Source organism: Somniosus microcephalus, chromosome 17, assembly GCF_052327205.1.
Source record: "Somniosus microcephalus isolate GS21.2 chromosome 17, FLI_Smic_1.0, whole genome shotgun sequence".
NCBI lineage: Eukaryota > Metazoa > Chordata > Chondrichthyes > Squaliformes > Somniosidae > Somniosus > Somniosus microcephalus.
In genome coordinates, this window is record NC_141003.1 from 18,145,235 (window position 1) to 18,162,279 (window position 17,045).

The 17,045-nt window shown below is 45.1% G+C and overlaps 1 protein-coding gene across 1 annotated transcript in view; it reads left to right on the forward strand.

The window, feature by feature from the left end:
* The first annotated feature begins 15,681 nt into the window (after window positions 1–15,681).
* Window positions 15,682–17,045, forward strand: part of st8sia1 (ST8 alpha-N-acetyl-neuraminide alpha-2,8-sialyltransferase 1) — a 66,006-nt gene continuing 64,642 nt past the window's right edge. The window contains exon 1 of the mRNA XM_086010005.1: window positions 15,682–16,501. Coding sequence (XP_085866131.1) covers window positions 16,320–16,501 — 182 coding nt within the window. The 5' untranslated portion in view covers window positions 15,682–16,319. The remainder of the gene's footprint in view (window positions 16,502–17,045) is intronic.

The following is a 17,045-nucleotide window of genomic DNA, read 5'->3' on the forward strand; positions in this document are numbered from 1 at the left end:
ATAAAAATGAACATGAAGGGGTTATGATTGAAGGTCATCTAATCAAGCTCAGCATTCATCCAACATTTTACACTAACATGCTGGTTGTCTTGAGAACAAGGTCATTTGGGTGGAGGAGTTGAGAATAAGCTGCAAAATGATTCTTTGTCCAAGATGCTTTCTGCGATGGTGGCACTGGTAATAATCTACAAATGTTAGTGCATATAAAACATGAAGACGAATGAAGTTTTTTTTCCAATTAATATTTTTAGATGGTGGTTGCACAGTCACACAAATGGAATGTTTCCTCCACAGTATTTGGGAGTTTGTGGACAGCGAGATCATCCCGGATTCCCACATCTGCAGGAAATGTCTCTGACTTCAGTCACTCCGGCTCCGAGTCATTGAGCTGGAGTGTGAGTTAGAGACACTCCGAAACATAAGGGAGGGGGAGGTTTTTCTGGATAGTTTTATTCAGAATACAGTCACACCCCAGAGGAAAGCACGGGTTCAGGAAGGGGAGGGTGTGACTGCTAGGGAGATGGGTAGCGGGGACTTAGAAGAGGTTGAGAAGGAAGTCCTGCAGACACTGGTCCTGTCCAACAGGTATGATGTATTCGCTACCTGTGAGGACAAGGAGAAAGACTGCAGGGAGGACAGCCACAATGCAGACCAAGGCACCGTGGCTCAAAAGGCTGTCCAAGGTGGGGGAAGAGCAGAATAGAAATGTGGTAGTGATAGGGGATTCTAAAATTAGAGGGATAGATAGCGTCCTCTGCAGCCAAGAACGAGAATCCCAAAGGGTGTGTTGCCTACCCGGTGCCAAGGTAAGGAATATTCGAGGCGGCTGGAGAGAAATTTGGAAAGGGAGGGGGTAAATCCAGTTGTCGTGGTCCATGTCGGAACAAATGACTTAGGTGTAAACAGGGAGGAGGTCCTGCTGAAGGAGTATCGAGAGTTAGGAGCGAAATTAAAAAGCAGGATCTCGAGGGTAATAATCTCTGGATTATTGCCTGAGCCATGTGCAAATTGGCATACAAACCGTCAGATCAGGAGAATTAACACGTGGCTAAAGGGCTGGTGTGGGAAAGGGGTTCCTTTTCAAGGGACACTGGCACAGTACTGGGACAAAAAGGAGCTGTACCAATGGGATGGGCTCCACCTGAACTGGGATGGGACCCATGTCCTAGCGGAAAGGGTAAATAGGGAAGTGGCAAAGGCTTTAAACTAGTAAGACGTGGGGGGGATCTACAAGAAATGAAACCAGCTAAATATAAACAAAACAGGAAAGGAGAGCATAGGAAAGAGTAAAGTAAGGGAGGACATTGATATCCAGGGAATAAATAGAGTTATAGAACAGGAGTTTAAAAAGATGGTTAAAAATAAAGCACGAGGAATTGCTATTAAAAATGAGTTAAACTGTACAGCAATGCACACACTGTCCGTAATAAAACAGGGGTGCTGGAGACAATCATGCGTTGCGAGGAACCAGGCATAGTAGGGATTACTGAGACATGGCTGCAGAAAAATCAGGACTGGGAATTAAACATTGCAGGGTATAACATTTAGAAAAGATAGAGAGGGGAAAAGGGGAGGTGGAGTCGCTGTACTGATTAGGGCTAACATAATAGCAGTAGAAAAAAGTGACGCAACTATCAGTAAGACAGAAATAGAAACCATGTGGATAGAGATAAAAGATAATAAAGGATCAATCACACTAATAGGGGTAGTCTACAGACCACCTAATAGTGGAAGGGAGGTGGAGGAAGAAATATGCAGACAAATTAGGGAAATTAGTAAAAAACATAGAATAATAATCATTGGGGATTTCAACTACCCTGATAAGGGAATGGAGTTTCTACAATGTGTACAGGACTCCTTTCTAACCCAATATGTAAAAAGCCCAACAAGGGAGGATTCACTATTGGATCTGGTAATGGGGAATGAACCAGAACAGATAAGAGAAGTAAAAGTAGGGGAACATCGAGGCAATAGTGACCATAATATAATATGCTTTAATATAATAATTGAGAAGGACATAGGTATGACAAAGACCTGGGTAATAGATTGGAGAAAAGCTGATTTTGAGGGGCTGAGAATAGAACTTGGGAAAATAAAATGGACAACGGTATTGGCAAACAATGATGTAGAAAAGCAATGGGAAACATTTAAAAAGATGTTCAACAGAGGCCAGGGAAAATATATTCCACTAATAAACAAGAACAAGCTAAACACTAATGAGACACTGGATGAATAAAGCCATAAGGGAAAAATTGAGGGTAAGGAAAGAGGCATACATGAAGTACATGGACAGCAAGGGAGAATATGAAGGGATTAGGAGAGAAGTCAACAAAACAATTAGGAAGGCAAAGAGGAACTATGAAATTAAATTATCAAGGAACACAAAACAAAATAGTAAAATATTTTACAGGCACATAAATAAAAAAAGGAAGGTCGGGATGGGAATAGGGCCACTAAGGGATTGAGAGAATAATACCACAGGCAGCAATAGAGAGATGGCAGAGATATTAAATAATTACTTTGCTTCAGTATTTACCAGGGAGATAGAACAGGGGAGATGACAAGGGAATGGTAGCATAGTGGTATCGTCACTGGGCTAATAATTCAGAGATGTGAGTTCATAATCCCACCATGGCAGCTGGGGTATTTAAATTCAGTTAATTAAATAAATCTGGAAAAAAAAAGTTGGTAATGGTAACCGTGAAACTATCGGATTGTCGTAAAAACCCATCTGGTTCACTAATGTCCTTTAGGGAAGGAAATTTACTGGTCTGGCCTATATGAGACTGCAGATCCACAGCAATGTGGTTAACTCTTAACTGCCCTCTAAAATGGCCGAGCAAGCCACTCAGTTGGAGAGTGAGCCACTCACTCGGCAGGACAGACCCACCAGGGGTGGCGGCATAGTGGTATACAGTCCTCAAACATTGACTACAGCCCTCATGAAGTCTCATGGCTTCAGGCCAAGCATAGGCAAGGAAACCTCCTGCTAATTACCACTTACCACCCTCCTTCAGCTGATGAATCCGTACTCCTCCATGTTGAACACCACTTGGAACAAGCACAAAATGTACTCTGGGTGGGGGACTTCAATGTCCAGCACCAAGAGTGGCTCAGTAGCACTACTACTGACTGAGTTGGCCGAGTCCTGAAGAACATAACTTTCCAACACGAGGGGAAAAACCTCGTCCTCACCAGATGCATCTGTCCATGACAGTATTGGTAGCAGTGACCACTGCACAGTCATTGTGGAGACGAAGTCCCATCTTCACACCCTCCATCATGTTGTGTGGCACTACCACTGTGCTAAATGGGATAGATTCAGAACAGATCTTGCAGCTCAAAACTGAACATTCATGAGGTGCTGTGGGCTATCAGCTGAATTGTATTCCACCACAAGCTGTAACCTCGTGGCCCAGCATATCCCTCACTCTACCATTACCATCAACTAACAGGAGGAGGCTCTATGAATATCCCCATCCTCAATGATGGTGGAGTGGAGCCTAGCACATGAGTGCAAAAGACAAGGCTGAAGCGTTTGCAACCATCTGCAGCCAGAAGTGCTGAGTGGATGATCCATATCAGCCTACTCCCAAGGTCACCACCATCACAGAAGCTAATCTTCGGCCAATTCGATTCACTCTACGTGATATCAAGAAACGGCTGAGCGCACTGGATACAGCAAAGGCTATGGGCCCTGACAACATCCCGACTATCGTGCTGAAGACCTATGCTCCAGAACTAGCCACGCCTCTAGCCAAGCTGCAACACTGGCATCTATCCGACAATGTGGAAAACTGCCCAGGTATGCTGGTCTTGCCAGCGACGCCCACATCCCATAAACAAATTTAAAATAAAGGATGATGAGATTAGTAATGAGTTAACTGCATTTAAAATAAAGCAAGGAGATATTACTAAATAAACTAATGAAATTCAAAGGATAAAACCCCTGGTCTGGACGGATTACATCCGCGCATTTTTAAAAATCTAGGGAAGAAATAGCAGAGACATTACTACACATATTTAGTAATTCGTTAGAAAAAGGTTTAGTGCCAGAGGACTGGCGGATAGCTAACATAATAGCTATATTTAAGAAGGGAGATAGAACATGTCCAGGGAACTATAGGCCAGTCAGTTTAACATCGGTGGCAGGAAAAATAATGGAATCCCTACTAAAGGAGAAAATAGAAGAACATCTAGAAATGAAAAATATAATAATAAATAGCATGGATTTCAAAAGGGAAAGTCTTGCTTGACCAACCTAATTGAATTTTTTGAAGAGGTAACAGAGAGAGTAGACAAGGGTAATGCAATAGATGTAATTTATCTAGATTTTCAAAAGGCCTTCGATAAGGTACCACATAACAGACCAATGAATAAGGTCAGGGTATGCGGAGTCGGGATAGAATGACTTCAAGACAACAAGTAGAGAGATGGGGTAAAGGGTAGCTATCAGAGTGACAGAAGGTGGGAAGTGGTGTTCCACAAGGATTAGTGCTGGGACCACTGTTGTTCACAATTTAGACTTTAGAAGCAAAAACACAATTTTAAATTTGCGGACAACACCGAGTTGGGGGGGAAAGCCAATACTGAGGAGGACTGCAACAAATTACAAGAAGACATTAATAAACTTGCAGAATGGGCATATAATTGGCAAATGAAATTCAGTACAGATAAATGTGAGCTGTTACATTTTGGTAAGAAAAATAGGGAGGTCACTTATTACTTGGAAAATAAGAATCTAAATGTGGTAGAGGAACAAAGGGATCTAGGAGTACAAATACACAAATCACTAAAAGTATCGACACAGGTTAACAAGGCCATTAAAATAAAAAACAAGCACTAGGGTTTATTTCTAGAGGGATACAATTGAAAAGTAGGGAAGTTATGCTAAGCCTGTATTGAACCCTGGTTCGACCACACTTGGAGTACTGTGTACAATTCTGGTCGTCATATTATAAAAAGGATGTGGAGGCACTGGAGAAGGTGCAGAGAAGATTTACAAGGATGATACCAGAAATGCGAGGGTATACCTATCAGGAAAGGATGAACAGGCTGGGTCTCCTTTTTCTTGAAAAGAGAAGGCTGAGGGGTGACCGAATAGAGGTCTTTAAAATCATGAAAGGTTTTGATAGAGTGGATACAGAGAGTGTAGTGTATGTACCCGTCTACCTTTAAGGGAACGATTGAGTGTAACCGTTCACCTTTAAGAGAACTACTTTAGGTGTGGCACTATTTGATTGGCTTCTGTATACGGTAATACCGACAGTGACCACACCAGTATATAAGTGATGTTACAGGATAACTAGGGCAGATTCGCCCTGACCTCTGAATAGTAAAGACCTGTTTGTTTGTACTTCAAAAGTCTGTGTATTTATTTACTGCACAACCCACAGACTTTACAGTGGCGACGAGGATGGGATCGTACCCTGCGGCAAGAATAGCAAAGTAACAAAGAGCGTCGAAGAGAGGCAACCGCCCTCGTCGTGCTACCAAAAGAAAACACGAGGCTACAACAACAGAAAGTGTGGTACTTTACAGAAGCTGGAAGACTAGCAACAAAAGCTTCATCAGCAACAGGCACTGATTACCCTGCTACCACGGTGTGGAGTGAGCCGACCAGCAAGAAACAAGGCGGCCGAAGAGACTGTGAGTAGGGGAAGGGGTAGAGGTATCCGGAGGAGAAGGGCAGAGCACTCGACCTCGGTCGAGGGGGAGCTGTACCGGCCAAAAGTCGGGTCCAACGGCGTCGGGTGACAGCCGGACCGCGATCGGCGGGAAAAATCCGGGCAGCGACCGCAGCCACGAAGCGCTGAACCTGCGAGTAGGCGCGGGAGGAGAAACCCAGCCGCAGCCGGGGAGGGAAACACTGGTCTGCGAGAGGGCTGGGGAGGCGAACGGGAACCGTGCGGGTGAGAGCCGGGTGCGGAGTGAGAGACTGCGAGGAGCCAGTCCAGCGGCTGAGCTGTTCTCCACCAACGGGGTACTCAGAGCTGGCAAAACCGAACGTGCGGGAGTGGGAGAGCGAACAGGAGCCGAGAACGGGGAGAGAGACTGCGCGAGAGCCAGTCCAGCGGCTGAACTGTTCTCCACCTACGGAGTACCCAGAGCCGGTAGAACCGAACGTGCGGGAGAGGGAGAGCGAACAGGAGCTGAGAACGGGGAGAGAGACTGCGCGAGAGCCAGTCCAGCGGCTGAACTGTTCTCCACCTACGGAGTACCCAGAGCCGGTAGAACTGAACGTGCGGGAGAGGGAGAGACAGAGCCGAGCACGGGGAGAGAGAGACTGCGCGAGAGCCAGTCCAGCGGCTGAACTGTCCTCCGTTAACGGGGTGTACCCAGCGCCGGTAGAGCCGTGCGGGCGGGAGGAAAAGACAGAGCCGAGTAAGGGGAGCTGTGCAAGAGCCAGCCCAGCGGCTGAACCTGTCCGCTGTGGGGAAAGCGTACCCCTTACACCAGGGAGAAACGCGGAAAGCCGCCATTAGGCGGAGAAGACGACAGAAGCGGGAAACCGCCATTTTCGCGGGAAAAGAACCGCCATCTTAACTGCCATTGAAGTGGGCAGAGAGAGAGAGAGAGAGAAGGGAAGAGCGGGAAACCGCCATTTTCGCAGGAAAACCGCCATTTTAGAAAAAGAAAGATAATAAATAATACTTAAAGAAATACTGTGCTGCTTCAAAGAAAGAAAGATGCCTAAGCGAGGGAATATTAACGATTTTAATTCTGAAGTAGAAGACTGGGCCACGTACGTGGAACGCATAGAGATCTATTGCGAAGCCAACAAAATAGAGGAAGACGACAAGGCGATAACATTGCTAAACTCGATGGGGGCAAAAACATATGGGCTCTTGAAGCATCTAATAGCACCAGCTAAACCAGCGGATCAGACCTTCGAAGAAATTGTGGCTGTGCTGAAGGACCACTTGAACCCCACACCGTTGATGCTGGCTGAGCGATTCAAATTCTACGCAAGAACGCAGAGGAAAGACGAAAGCAAGGCACTGCGGGACAAGTTCGTATGCGGATTGTCCAAAGAAGGAACGCAGAAGCGACTACTGGAAGAAAACGACCTCACACTGGACAGGGCTGTCCTCATAGCTGCATCACACGAAGCCGCAGCGAAAGGAACGGCCGAAATGCAGCTAAAGGCGGCGGCACTCGGGGTGGACCAAATTACTTCGAGCACAACAAAATGCTACCGTTGTGGGAAGACCACACACGACCAGAATCACTGCTGGTTTAAGAACCAAGAGTGTCGGAAATGTGGCAAACTGGGTCACATCGCGAAGGTATGCAGGTCCGGGAAAAAGACCAACAATCAACGGAAGCCACCACAAGAAAAGTACAACAAGGTACACAAGGTGGCTGAAAAGAGTTCAGACGAACAGAATTCAGACTCAGACCCAAACAACCAGGAGCTGGGTAGTCTGAAGATCCACAATGTGGGGAAAGAAACTGATCTACAAACGATTTGGGTCGTACTAAAAATAGCTGGAGTCCAAGTACGAATGGAGCTGGACACTGGATCAGCTCTATCAGTCATCAACCGAAGGGACTACCACCGGCTGTTCTCTCACATACCTTTGAGAAATACCAAGTTCGTATTACAGACATACACGGGGCATAATGTATACCCCATGGGGAAAATAAGAGTCAAGGTGAGAGATAGAGGGAAAGAACACCCAAGAATGAATTTGTACGTATTACCTGAGGGAGGACCACCACTTCTAGGACGGGAGTGGATTAAGAAAATAGACATGGAATGGCACTACCTAAAAGCCATAATGAAGGAGGATTCGGTGCAAGCTATCAGCTCAGATTCTGAGATGGATGACGATAAGACCAATTCAAATATGCATGACAAGGCTAAAGGGGACTTGCCGACGATGGGGAAGGAAACAAAGACATGCAGAAAGACTTATGTCACCAAGAAGAATAAAGTTACAGAGCAGAACTCCAGGTTGACAGAGAATTCTGAGCCTGTTCAAGCTAAGGATTCATCCACGACGGAAGAACACCGAGCTCGGACTCAAACTTATGTCAAAGTACGACAACAATTAGAACAGTGGAGTGACCGTCTTGTACAAGAGATGAAAAATATGGAAAAGTTCTGGGACACTGAATGGGAGAACCTGGAAAGACAACAGAGACAGCTAGCTCGAGAAAAGAGCGACCATAGAGCCATCGTGGCCAAGTACCGATCACATCTCCCTGAAACTGTTCAGGAACTAGACTATTTACAGAACGACCTAAAGGAAGAGGAATCTTCAGGAAGCCAGGATTTTATCCCAGTTCATCTCTATGACTCGTTGCAAGCAGAGTGTAACAAGTTGAAGGAACAGTATGAACGGGCCCAGACTACAATCCTGGAAGGGGTTAACTCGGCAACCTCCGAAAAGCTAGTTTTAGTGAAAGCATATGAGCAACTAAAGTTTGAACATGAGCGAGAATTACAAAGGCTGCAGGAAATGTTTGACGAGCTCCAGGCCAAGACAGACTCATCGGTAGAGATTCCATCCGTAGATGGAAAATTAGAGGTGGAAGACATAGCAGAACGTGAAATTCAAGATGTCCAAGAACTCGTTAAATTATTGAAGGAAACTCAAGACAAATATGAGGCGGCAATGGCAGAGGTCCAACAACTTGAAGAACATATTCAACTAGGAATCCGGGCAGTGGAAGGAAAGGCCAATGGAAGGAACACAGAGACTGTAGGAATGGCCCCTGATCAGGAGTTAGAGAACACCAAGGCGCAATTTCTTCGAGCGCTTAAAACCAAAGGACCGGAGGAAAGGAAGGTGAAAACATTGGAGGGAAAGGTGGATGAAATGGAGAAGGCGCTAATCCACAGTGTCCCCGTAGAAGAGTTAACGGCCAGCCAACTCTTATACACGCTGAGGGACAAGACTCCAAAATGGGAACACGAGTTTCAGGTTTCAAAGGGAAAGAATTCGGAGCTTCCAAAAGTCACGGAGAGAGCTGAGGGGGCAACACAGCTTGCACATGGATGTCAAAAGTATGCTGAATTACGTCAAGGGGAACAGAAGAATGCGGAAACAGCTACTTCAGTAGAAGGATTAAATAGCCTGATAACGGAATCCCCGATGGAAGGGAAGGTATTGAACTCACAAATGAGGCCAGGCGTGAAGGAATGGCAGACATCCCAGGAAGAGCGGGATGAATATGAATGCTTGAAGAAGTCTTTTCAAGAAAGATGGTCAGAGAAGGAACCACCGTCGGCTAACGTCCAGTTGGATAAGAAGGAAGTAGAAGGGCCCCTCACTGGCCTAACTCAGGACGACCCCGAATACTATCATGACCTATTGAGTGACACTGAATATTACGAGGATCTGGTCTGCCCAGTTTGTGATGAAAACTCCCAAAGTACAGAAATCCGCATGAAGCACTTAAGGTCTAATGAACATAGAGAGTTGGTGGCGCTACAGATGGTCGCAGAGAAAGGAGCTCCGAGAGTTTCAAAAAGGCAGAAAAGAAAAAGAAGAAGCAGGAGATAATAACTGTCTAAAATACTATCATCTCAGGCGGGACACCATGAAAGGAGCTAAATTAGTTGAAAACCCGAAAATTATCAAGACAGCCAGTTGGTTGTAAAAGTCCGCACTGCTGGTTCAACAGGACGGAAGGTCAAGCTGTTACGTTAAGAAAAAGGCTATGGTGTTTCCACTTGTGGGGAAGAGCAAAACTAGAGGCCATCAATATAAGATAGTCCCCAAGAAATCCAATAGGGAATTCAGAAGAAACTTCTTTACCCAAAGAGTGGTGAGAATGTGGAACTCGCTGCCACAGGGAGTGGTTGAAGCGAATAGTACAGATGCATTTAAGGGGCGATTAGATAAGCATATGAGGGAGAAGGGAATAGAGGGTTATGCTGATAGGGTTAGATGATGAACGACAGGAGGAGGCTCTAGTGGAGCATAAACACCAGCATGGACTGGTTGGACCGAGTGGCCTGTTTCTGTGCTGTATATCCTATGTAATCCTATGTATTGTAAATTCCTCTCTGACCCCCTCAGAGAATAGTACCAAAAGGGTTAATATTATGTACATTTTCGGCATTTGTGTATTGAAGGAATTTTAAATTCTGTGTTCAAGATCCTTACTGCAGTTACAGGCTCTGACGATAATCTACCAACGTTCTTCGGATTGAGTGGGCTTCTTTAAATGCAAGCTAAAATCTTTGAAACACAAAGAGCAGACACTCACATGACTCTAAATTGATTCACGGCGAGTTAAGTCCAAAGGAAATAAATGAATCAACACAGCCCATTGTGTAATATAGAAAAAGAGAATTGCAATAAAAAATTGACATGTAGGTCTAAGAATTCTGAGTACATGCCAGCACCAAGGAACCGCATCCACCTCCAGTGTGTATCAGAAGGTTTCCAGTGCATTAGTAGCACTTATTTGGAAAATTCAGGCATTTAAGTAAATCTGAGGGTTGATTTACTGGTTGATGGTATTGTTTGTGTCATGATGGAATGAGCGTGCTCCATGATGGGTATATTAGCTTAGTGAGTTTGATATTGGACTAGAAAACTCACAGATCATGAGGCCAAATCCCACCATGGAACATGACGAAAATGAATTCAATAAATCTGATAATTGTTAGGCTGGTGCTAGAAAGTAACAATAAAAGCTGCCGGATTGTCATAAACATCCAACTGACTCAGTAATGCCCTTCAGCAAAGGGAATCTGCCACCCCCTATCTGGTTTTGCCTACATGTGACTCTAGTCCCACACTATGTGGTTTCCTCTGGATGTCTTCAGGGCAACTAGGAGTGGGAAGTAACCAGTTTTGTCCACTTGCAGAATGCACCGTCACCGCCATTGTCCTTTGCACTAAACGACAGTGGCTGCGCATCCTTCGATCTGTTGTATCTTCTTCTGCACCTTCAGAAGAAAACTCTGGAAAAAATTGACATAAAAAACGCAACCAATATTACTACCATGTGGGACGGTTCTGTAATCTGCTGCACCCAGTGAACAGCATAAGTCAGGAAGTCACGGGCTCACAGACCGCAATATTCCATCCGTTCGTTTTATTGGACAGAATGCCGCATGCTACAGTCCCATGGTTTCTCGATCTATGCTGCCACTGGGATCACTGAATCATAAAATAACCCTTATAAGTGATCACTGTATGTGTCATTGCTGTTTTGTACCATAATGCTTCTCACTGATGAGAGTGTAAGATTGACGTCTTCCGGAACATAACCTAGTGCTCCTAAGTGCTTCTCCAGTGAGAGTAGTAACTGAAATAGCTGGCTGTTGGGTGTCAGTGTGTGTCTCTTGGGATTGAGGTGGCCCTGTACCTCCTTGTGTTGGAGGACATACAGTGACAGACCTGTGCCCAACTTGCAAACCATCCTGTGCTTCAGTAATTGAACATGCATCGCACAACTCGGTTGTGCTGGAACGTTTTGTTGTGTGGAGCCTTTTGTGAGATGTCATTGTGCCAAGGCTTTCCATGTAAGTTGCAACTTTAATGTATGGCATGCATAGTAAACAAAGTCAGAGTTGTGAGGTTGCGTGCGGGCTTGACATAGGCCAGTAGTCAATGTGCAACAGGTTGATAAGCAACACTTTGTAGGATGGAGACCACAATTGCACACAGTGCTCCAAGTGTGTTCTAACCAAGGTTCTATATAAATTTAACAGTATGTCCCTCATTTGTCTTGTGAAGGAATGAGCCATACCTAGTCAGAAAAATACACCATTCTATGAAAGAATTCTGACTTTATTAAAAAATAGACAAACTAGGTCTGGAAATCTGGAAGCCTCAACAATGGAGAAGCTGTGAACAGCATTCAGGCTATTGAGATAAGATAAGTTGTTGACACTGAATCAATAACCTTGTTTAAACAGAAGGTTGGAGGTTCCTGATGTCTGAATTTTTGGAAAGAAGACCCTGTTAAGGTGTTCTAAAGTACACTTCGTAAACAGGCACATAAAAGTAATAGAAACACCTGCCGTCAAATCATGTTTATGTTAAACTTAGAACACCTATGGAGGGGAGACATGAGTCTGTGTTACAATCAGCTGAGTTGATTAAGAATTGCATAGATCATCCTAGTTAAGGTGTTCTAAATGCAAAAGACACAAACAGAAGACCTTGGTAAAAATGACATCAAATAGATGCACCTGCTATTACACTGCTTTTTATGGTGAGCTTAAGACACCTACACAGGAGACACGATTCTTAATGCTACCAGCTGAACTGACTGTAAGAATAGCAGGGGTCAGCAGAAAAATGACGAGAGATAATTATCTCACATCAGCAGAAAACTTCAAAGGAAATACCACTGAAAAAGGATATAAATATTGAACTTTCAAATGGGATGATAGACTCGCTGTAAAGGGGCAAAGCAATTCTCAGCTTCAGAGGCAGGCTCTGTAAGTCTACACCTCTTTGTATCTCGGGGATCAATGGTATTGTATTTGATTTTGGTGGATATCCTGGAATAAGACTAAGAACTGTAAAACTAAAGAAGTTAAGATCTCTAATAAAAATTGTAAAGCTTATTCTTTTTGGAACTGTTAATGTTGTGATTGAAACACCTACTGTAATTACATGTCGGTTCTTTAATAAATCTATATATTTTTAGAATTGTCTCACATAATACTTCTGTATCAAACTCACAAACTCAATCTCTGTACGCTCCTTGGTGAGGAGTTGCAGAATTCTGAAGGAGTTTTCTGGACCCTCATAATATCCGGAACGTTACAGCCTAGCTAAACTTATTAAAAGTGCTTTCTGGAGGACGGTAATATCTTCAAGTTGTTCCTTTTCTTTAGGGATAGTCTGGACCTTTAGACCCAATTAAGCATCTTTAGGATTCGGCTACCTCAAACTTTAGTTGAAAGTGAACGTCTGGGGAATACGCCTGATCTGGGGTAGCCCTAAAGGGGCTAGGACTAGTAATTATCCCTTCAGTCTCTCAATCATTCAGTTCATTTGGAATTCTCAAAGATAGATCTTTACCACTTTCTATAGTGCAATTTAAATGCTATTAACAATCAAGAATAATGAAGCAAAGTATTGGCAAGATAACCTCTCCAAAAATGGCACATTACCCAATTTAATAATGAGATGCCACAACAGCAGAATGTGTTACCTCAGCAGAAATTCTGCCCAGTTGCTACTGCATATAGTAAAATCTCGACAGTACATGTACATACCTGAAAGTTAATGGGCAACATTTTGGATCGGTCAGTAATTTGACCACTCACTTTGTGCCTCGCAAAAATGGCACCTTGAGTGACTAAGGTGCTGTTATACATTTTCCAATGAGGATATAACATAACATTAAGGTATTATTGCTTCCTGCATCTCAATTACGGTTGCCAACTCTGGTTGGAGGCATTCCTGGAGGTTTGATCATCTGATGTTCTGACCATGAGACATCTGCAAATATCACTGCATTTACCTTATAACGGTCGGGTCCCCTGCAGTTGGGTATTTTTGTTCATAGTTTTGTGCCAGCTGCTGTTGTGTGAGAAGTTCCAAGAACCAGAAGGCCTCCTGTGAGCCAGGGGAGGGGAGACCAAAGGCGGGGGAGCGACTCACAGAGGGGGAACCAGAGGTGGGAGGAACATTGATTCCACCAGTAACTAATGGTAACTCACTGAAATTGCACTGACTAATTGTAATACTGGTAACACTCAGATTCCCCTCATAACCAACATTAATGGAATAACTCACTGATAGTCTATATGTAACTGGTGTAATGCTCCGATAGCCTATCTGTTACTAGTAGTAATCCTATAACTGGCTGATATTCACTCTGTAACTACAGCCAGAATCCCCCTGCACTGCACAAGGTGTGGTGAGGCTCCCCAGTCAATGCCACTTTTAACAGGCTCGGTCTCTCTCCCTGTCTCCTTGGACTCTGGTTTGGACTCTGGTTCTGTGTGAAGGTGACAAGTCTGAACTGGGAGCCTCAGGCAGAGCTGATCTGTACTTGGACTTGACACATCAAAACCGGCCGGTACAGACCGACCTGAACCAAACCGAGAGATCGCACAAAGGGCAGCGGGCTCGGTGTTTGTGGCACCGCTCACAGGGCACATCGTCCTAAACAAAGCTCAGCACCAACATTTCTAAACCACTCCCTGAGCTCGGACTCGATAAAGGAGAGTTTCCACAGAATGATAGAAATTACACCACAGGAGGAGGTCATTCAACCCCTGGTGCCGATATTGGCACTCTCTCCTGTAACCTGTTCCCCCAGATACATTTATATTTCTCCTTTTCAAATATTTATCCCAATCTTTTTTAAATGATGTTCTAGTACCTACCTCAATAGCTATTTGTGGTGAAGCATCCCATGGTCTAATAGCCCTCAGTTCAACAACCTTCCTTCTCCCTTCACCCTTGTTTCTTCCAGTGAGAATCCTTGGTTTTTGTCTCCGTGTTCCCCATTCGTTCACCAGTGGAAACAATCTCTGTTTACCCACAGTAAGGACCCCAGGTCTCACTCACCCCTTTACTGGCTGTTCCTTTCTCGGTGCCGCTCTGGTTCTGCAGAAAATGCTGGTCCCCATGCCCATTCCATTCCCCAGTCTCCTCCCGACTCCCTCATTACCCGGCCCTGTTCCCCAGTCTCCCTCTCTCCCCATCCCCATTTCCATCTCCCTATCCCCGACACCCCCATCTCCCATCCCTACCCCCATTCCCCGTCCTCCAACCCCCATTCCTCCTCTCTCCCCATCCCGATCCCCATTCCCTAGTCTCTCCAGCCACCGGCCCCTATTCCCCAGTCATTGTCTCTTCGCCCGATTCCTGACTCCCAATCATTCCTGGCTCTCTGTGGTGGCGGGTGATCAGAAGTAGCGTTGCATTTTCCAATCATCAACTATGAAATGGTTTAAAAGATTCAATTCCTTTTATTGCATGGCAGGAACTTGTCATGTGTCCTATTGAATCTTATGTGGATGCACCTCAATGACAACAAAGTTGCACTCCAGAACTTGAGCACATAACCCACTTCTGTGCAGCACAGAGTGAGCGCTGCACTGTCGGCAATGCTGCCCGAGCCCCACGCTCTGGAATTCCCTCCCTAAACTCCTCTGCCTTTCCACCTCCCTCTGCTCCTTAAAACCTATCTAAATGACCCCTCTAAATATCTCCGCCTATGGCACGGTGGCCATTATTTCGATTCCGCCTCTGTGAAGCACCTTGGGACGTTTTTATCTTCTTCTAAGTTAAAGCCACCATATAAAGGCAGGTTGTTGCAAGGGGATTGACGTTAAATAGATTTGATGTTGTTCAGAGCACAAGCTGTGCCCAATTTGCCACAAATTGACAGTGGGGTAGGTGTGGGAAAGGTGAACATTAGGCGGGAGGGGAGGCAGTAGGGGGTGTTTTTCTGGGATTGGGATTAAGGTACATTGTTGGGGTTGAGTCAGAGGGAGCTCTACGTTGCATTTTGTGCGTTTGCTGTGTCAGGACCTGCTTGATACTTGACACTGTGGCAAAAGTAGGGAGAAACGCTCCATTCTCCAGCTAATACCAGCCTAGTAATTCGCACAGAATTCTAAATATATTTAAGTTTCAGAGATCACAGGGTGCTGGTTTCAAAATCCCTGCAATAATAAAGCTTTTTTTGGTGTGGGTGGGAAATAAGCCTTTTGATGCCTTGAATTAATGGGGGTTAAAAAAATTTTTTTAAATAAAAGGCTCCGAGCAGCCTGATGAGTGAGCATTGTGGCGTTTGTAATCACGTTAAGAGTTGGTGGGGGGGGGAGGTGAAAAATAGCCTGAGTTGAAGCCCTCCCACTGACAGCAGACAAGGCGAGAGCCAAGCAGCCGGTGGATGCACAAGGCGAGCTTTGTGTAAGTGGGCGAGAGCATTGCATCTCCTCAATCCACAAGACCTCCTTTTTTTTTTGCTTCGCTCCATGGATGCAGCAGCAGTTTTTGTGAGTGTGTTGTGTGTTGTGCATGCGGCAGATCACTTGCTAATCTGAGCTGCGTAATTTCTGATTTATTTATTTATTTTGCATTAGCGCCATCCCCAAACCTTATTAGCAATGCACCGAGGTTAAACAAGAAAGAAGGAGAAAAAAATCCAATCCCAGGGGGGTTTATTTTTTTTAAAGGTTTTAGCAGCGACCGAAGGTGAGGGAATGGAAGCTCTGGCTTTGCAAAGCCCCCCAGATGCTGCATTGTTGCAACCTCGCTAATCGGCTGCATCCCCCGGGGAGGACAGAGACCCCGAGGACCATGTGAAGCGGACCCCCAGCCACAGCAGCAGCAGCAGCCCCCTGTCCCTCTCCCTCTCCCCCTGCACCAAGCATGCTGTGGCGCTGGCTGTGCCCCCGCTCCCGGCTGCCGGTCGGGGTGGCTCTCTGTCTCTTTGTGCTGTGCTGGCTCTACGTCTACCCGGTCTACAGGATCCCCGACGAGAAGGAGATCGTCAACGAGATCCTGCAGCAGGCGAAGTGGAAGAGGAACCAGACAGCCATCGCCGCATTCAGGTAGGGGAGAGGACAGGAAGAGAGAGAGGGAAAGAGGGGAGAGGGGGTCAGTGCTGCGGGGGAGATTGGGGATATAACGGTATGGATATTTTTTAATTGATTGGGAAAGGTAAAACCAGCCGAGAAAGTAATCAGAGCAGCTCAAGCTCTGCATCAGATACAGTAAGGGACAATTGGCAGTGTCTTTCTCACACACACACACACACATCCACACACACATATACACACTCAAATATATATATATTATAATATATACACGCACCCATCCACACACCCATATACAAGCACCCCAAATATACACACACCCCATACACACACACACGCCCATATAGATACACCCCAAATATCCACACACACATATATACACACACTCATATATGCCCCCCAAATATATATACACATATATATATATATATATACATAAATACATACACACACCAATGTACATACACACACACCCCCACATACACACACATATATATATAATATACACACCCATACACACACACACACACACACATAGAGGACCTTTCGCTGTGGGTTG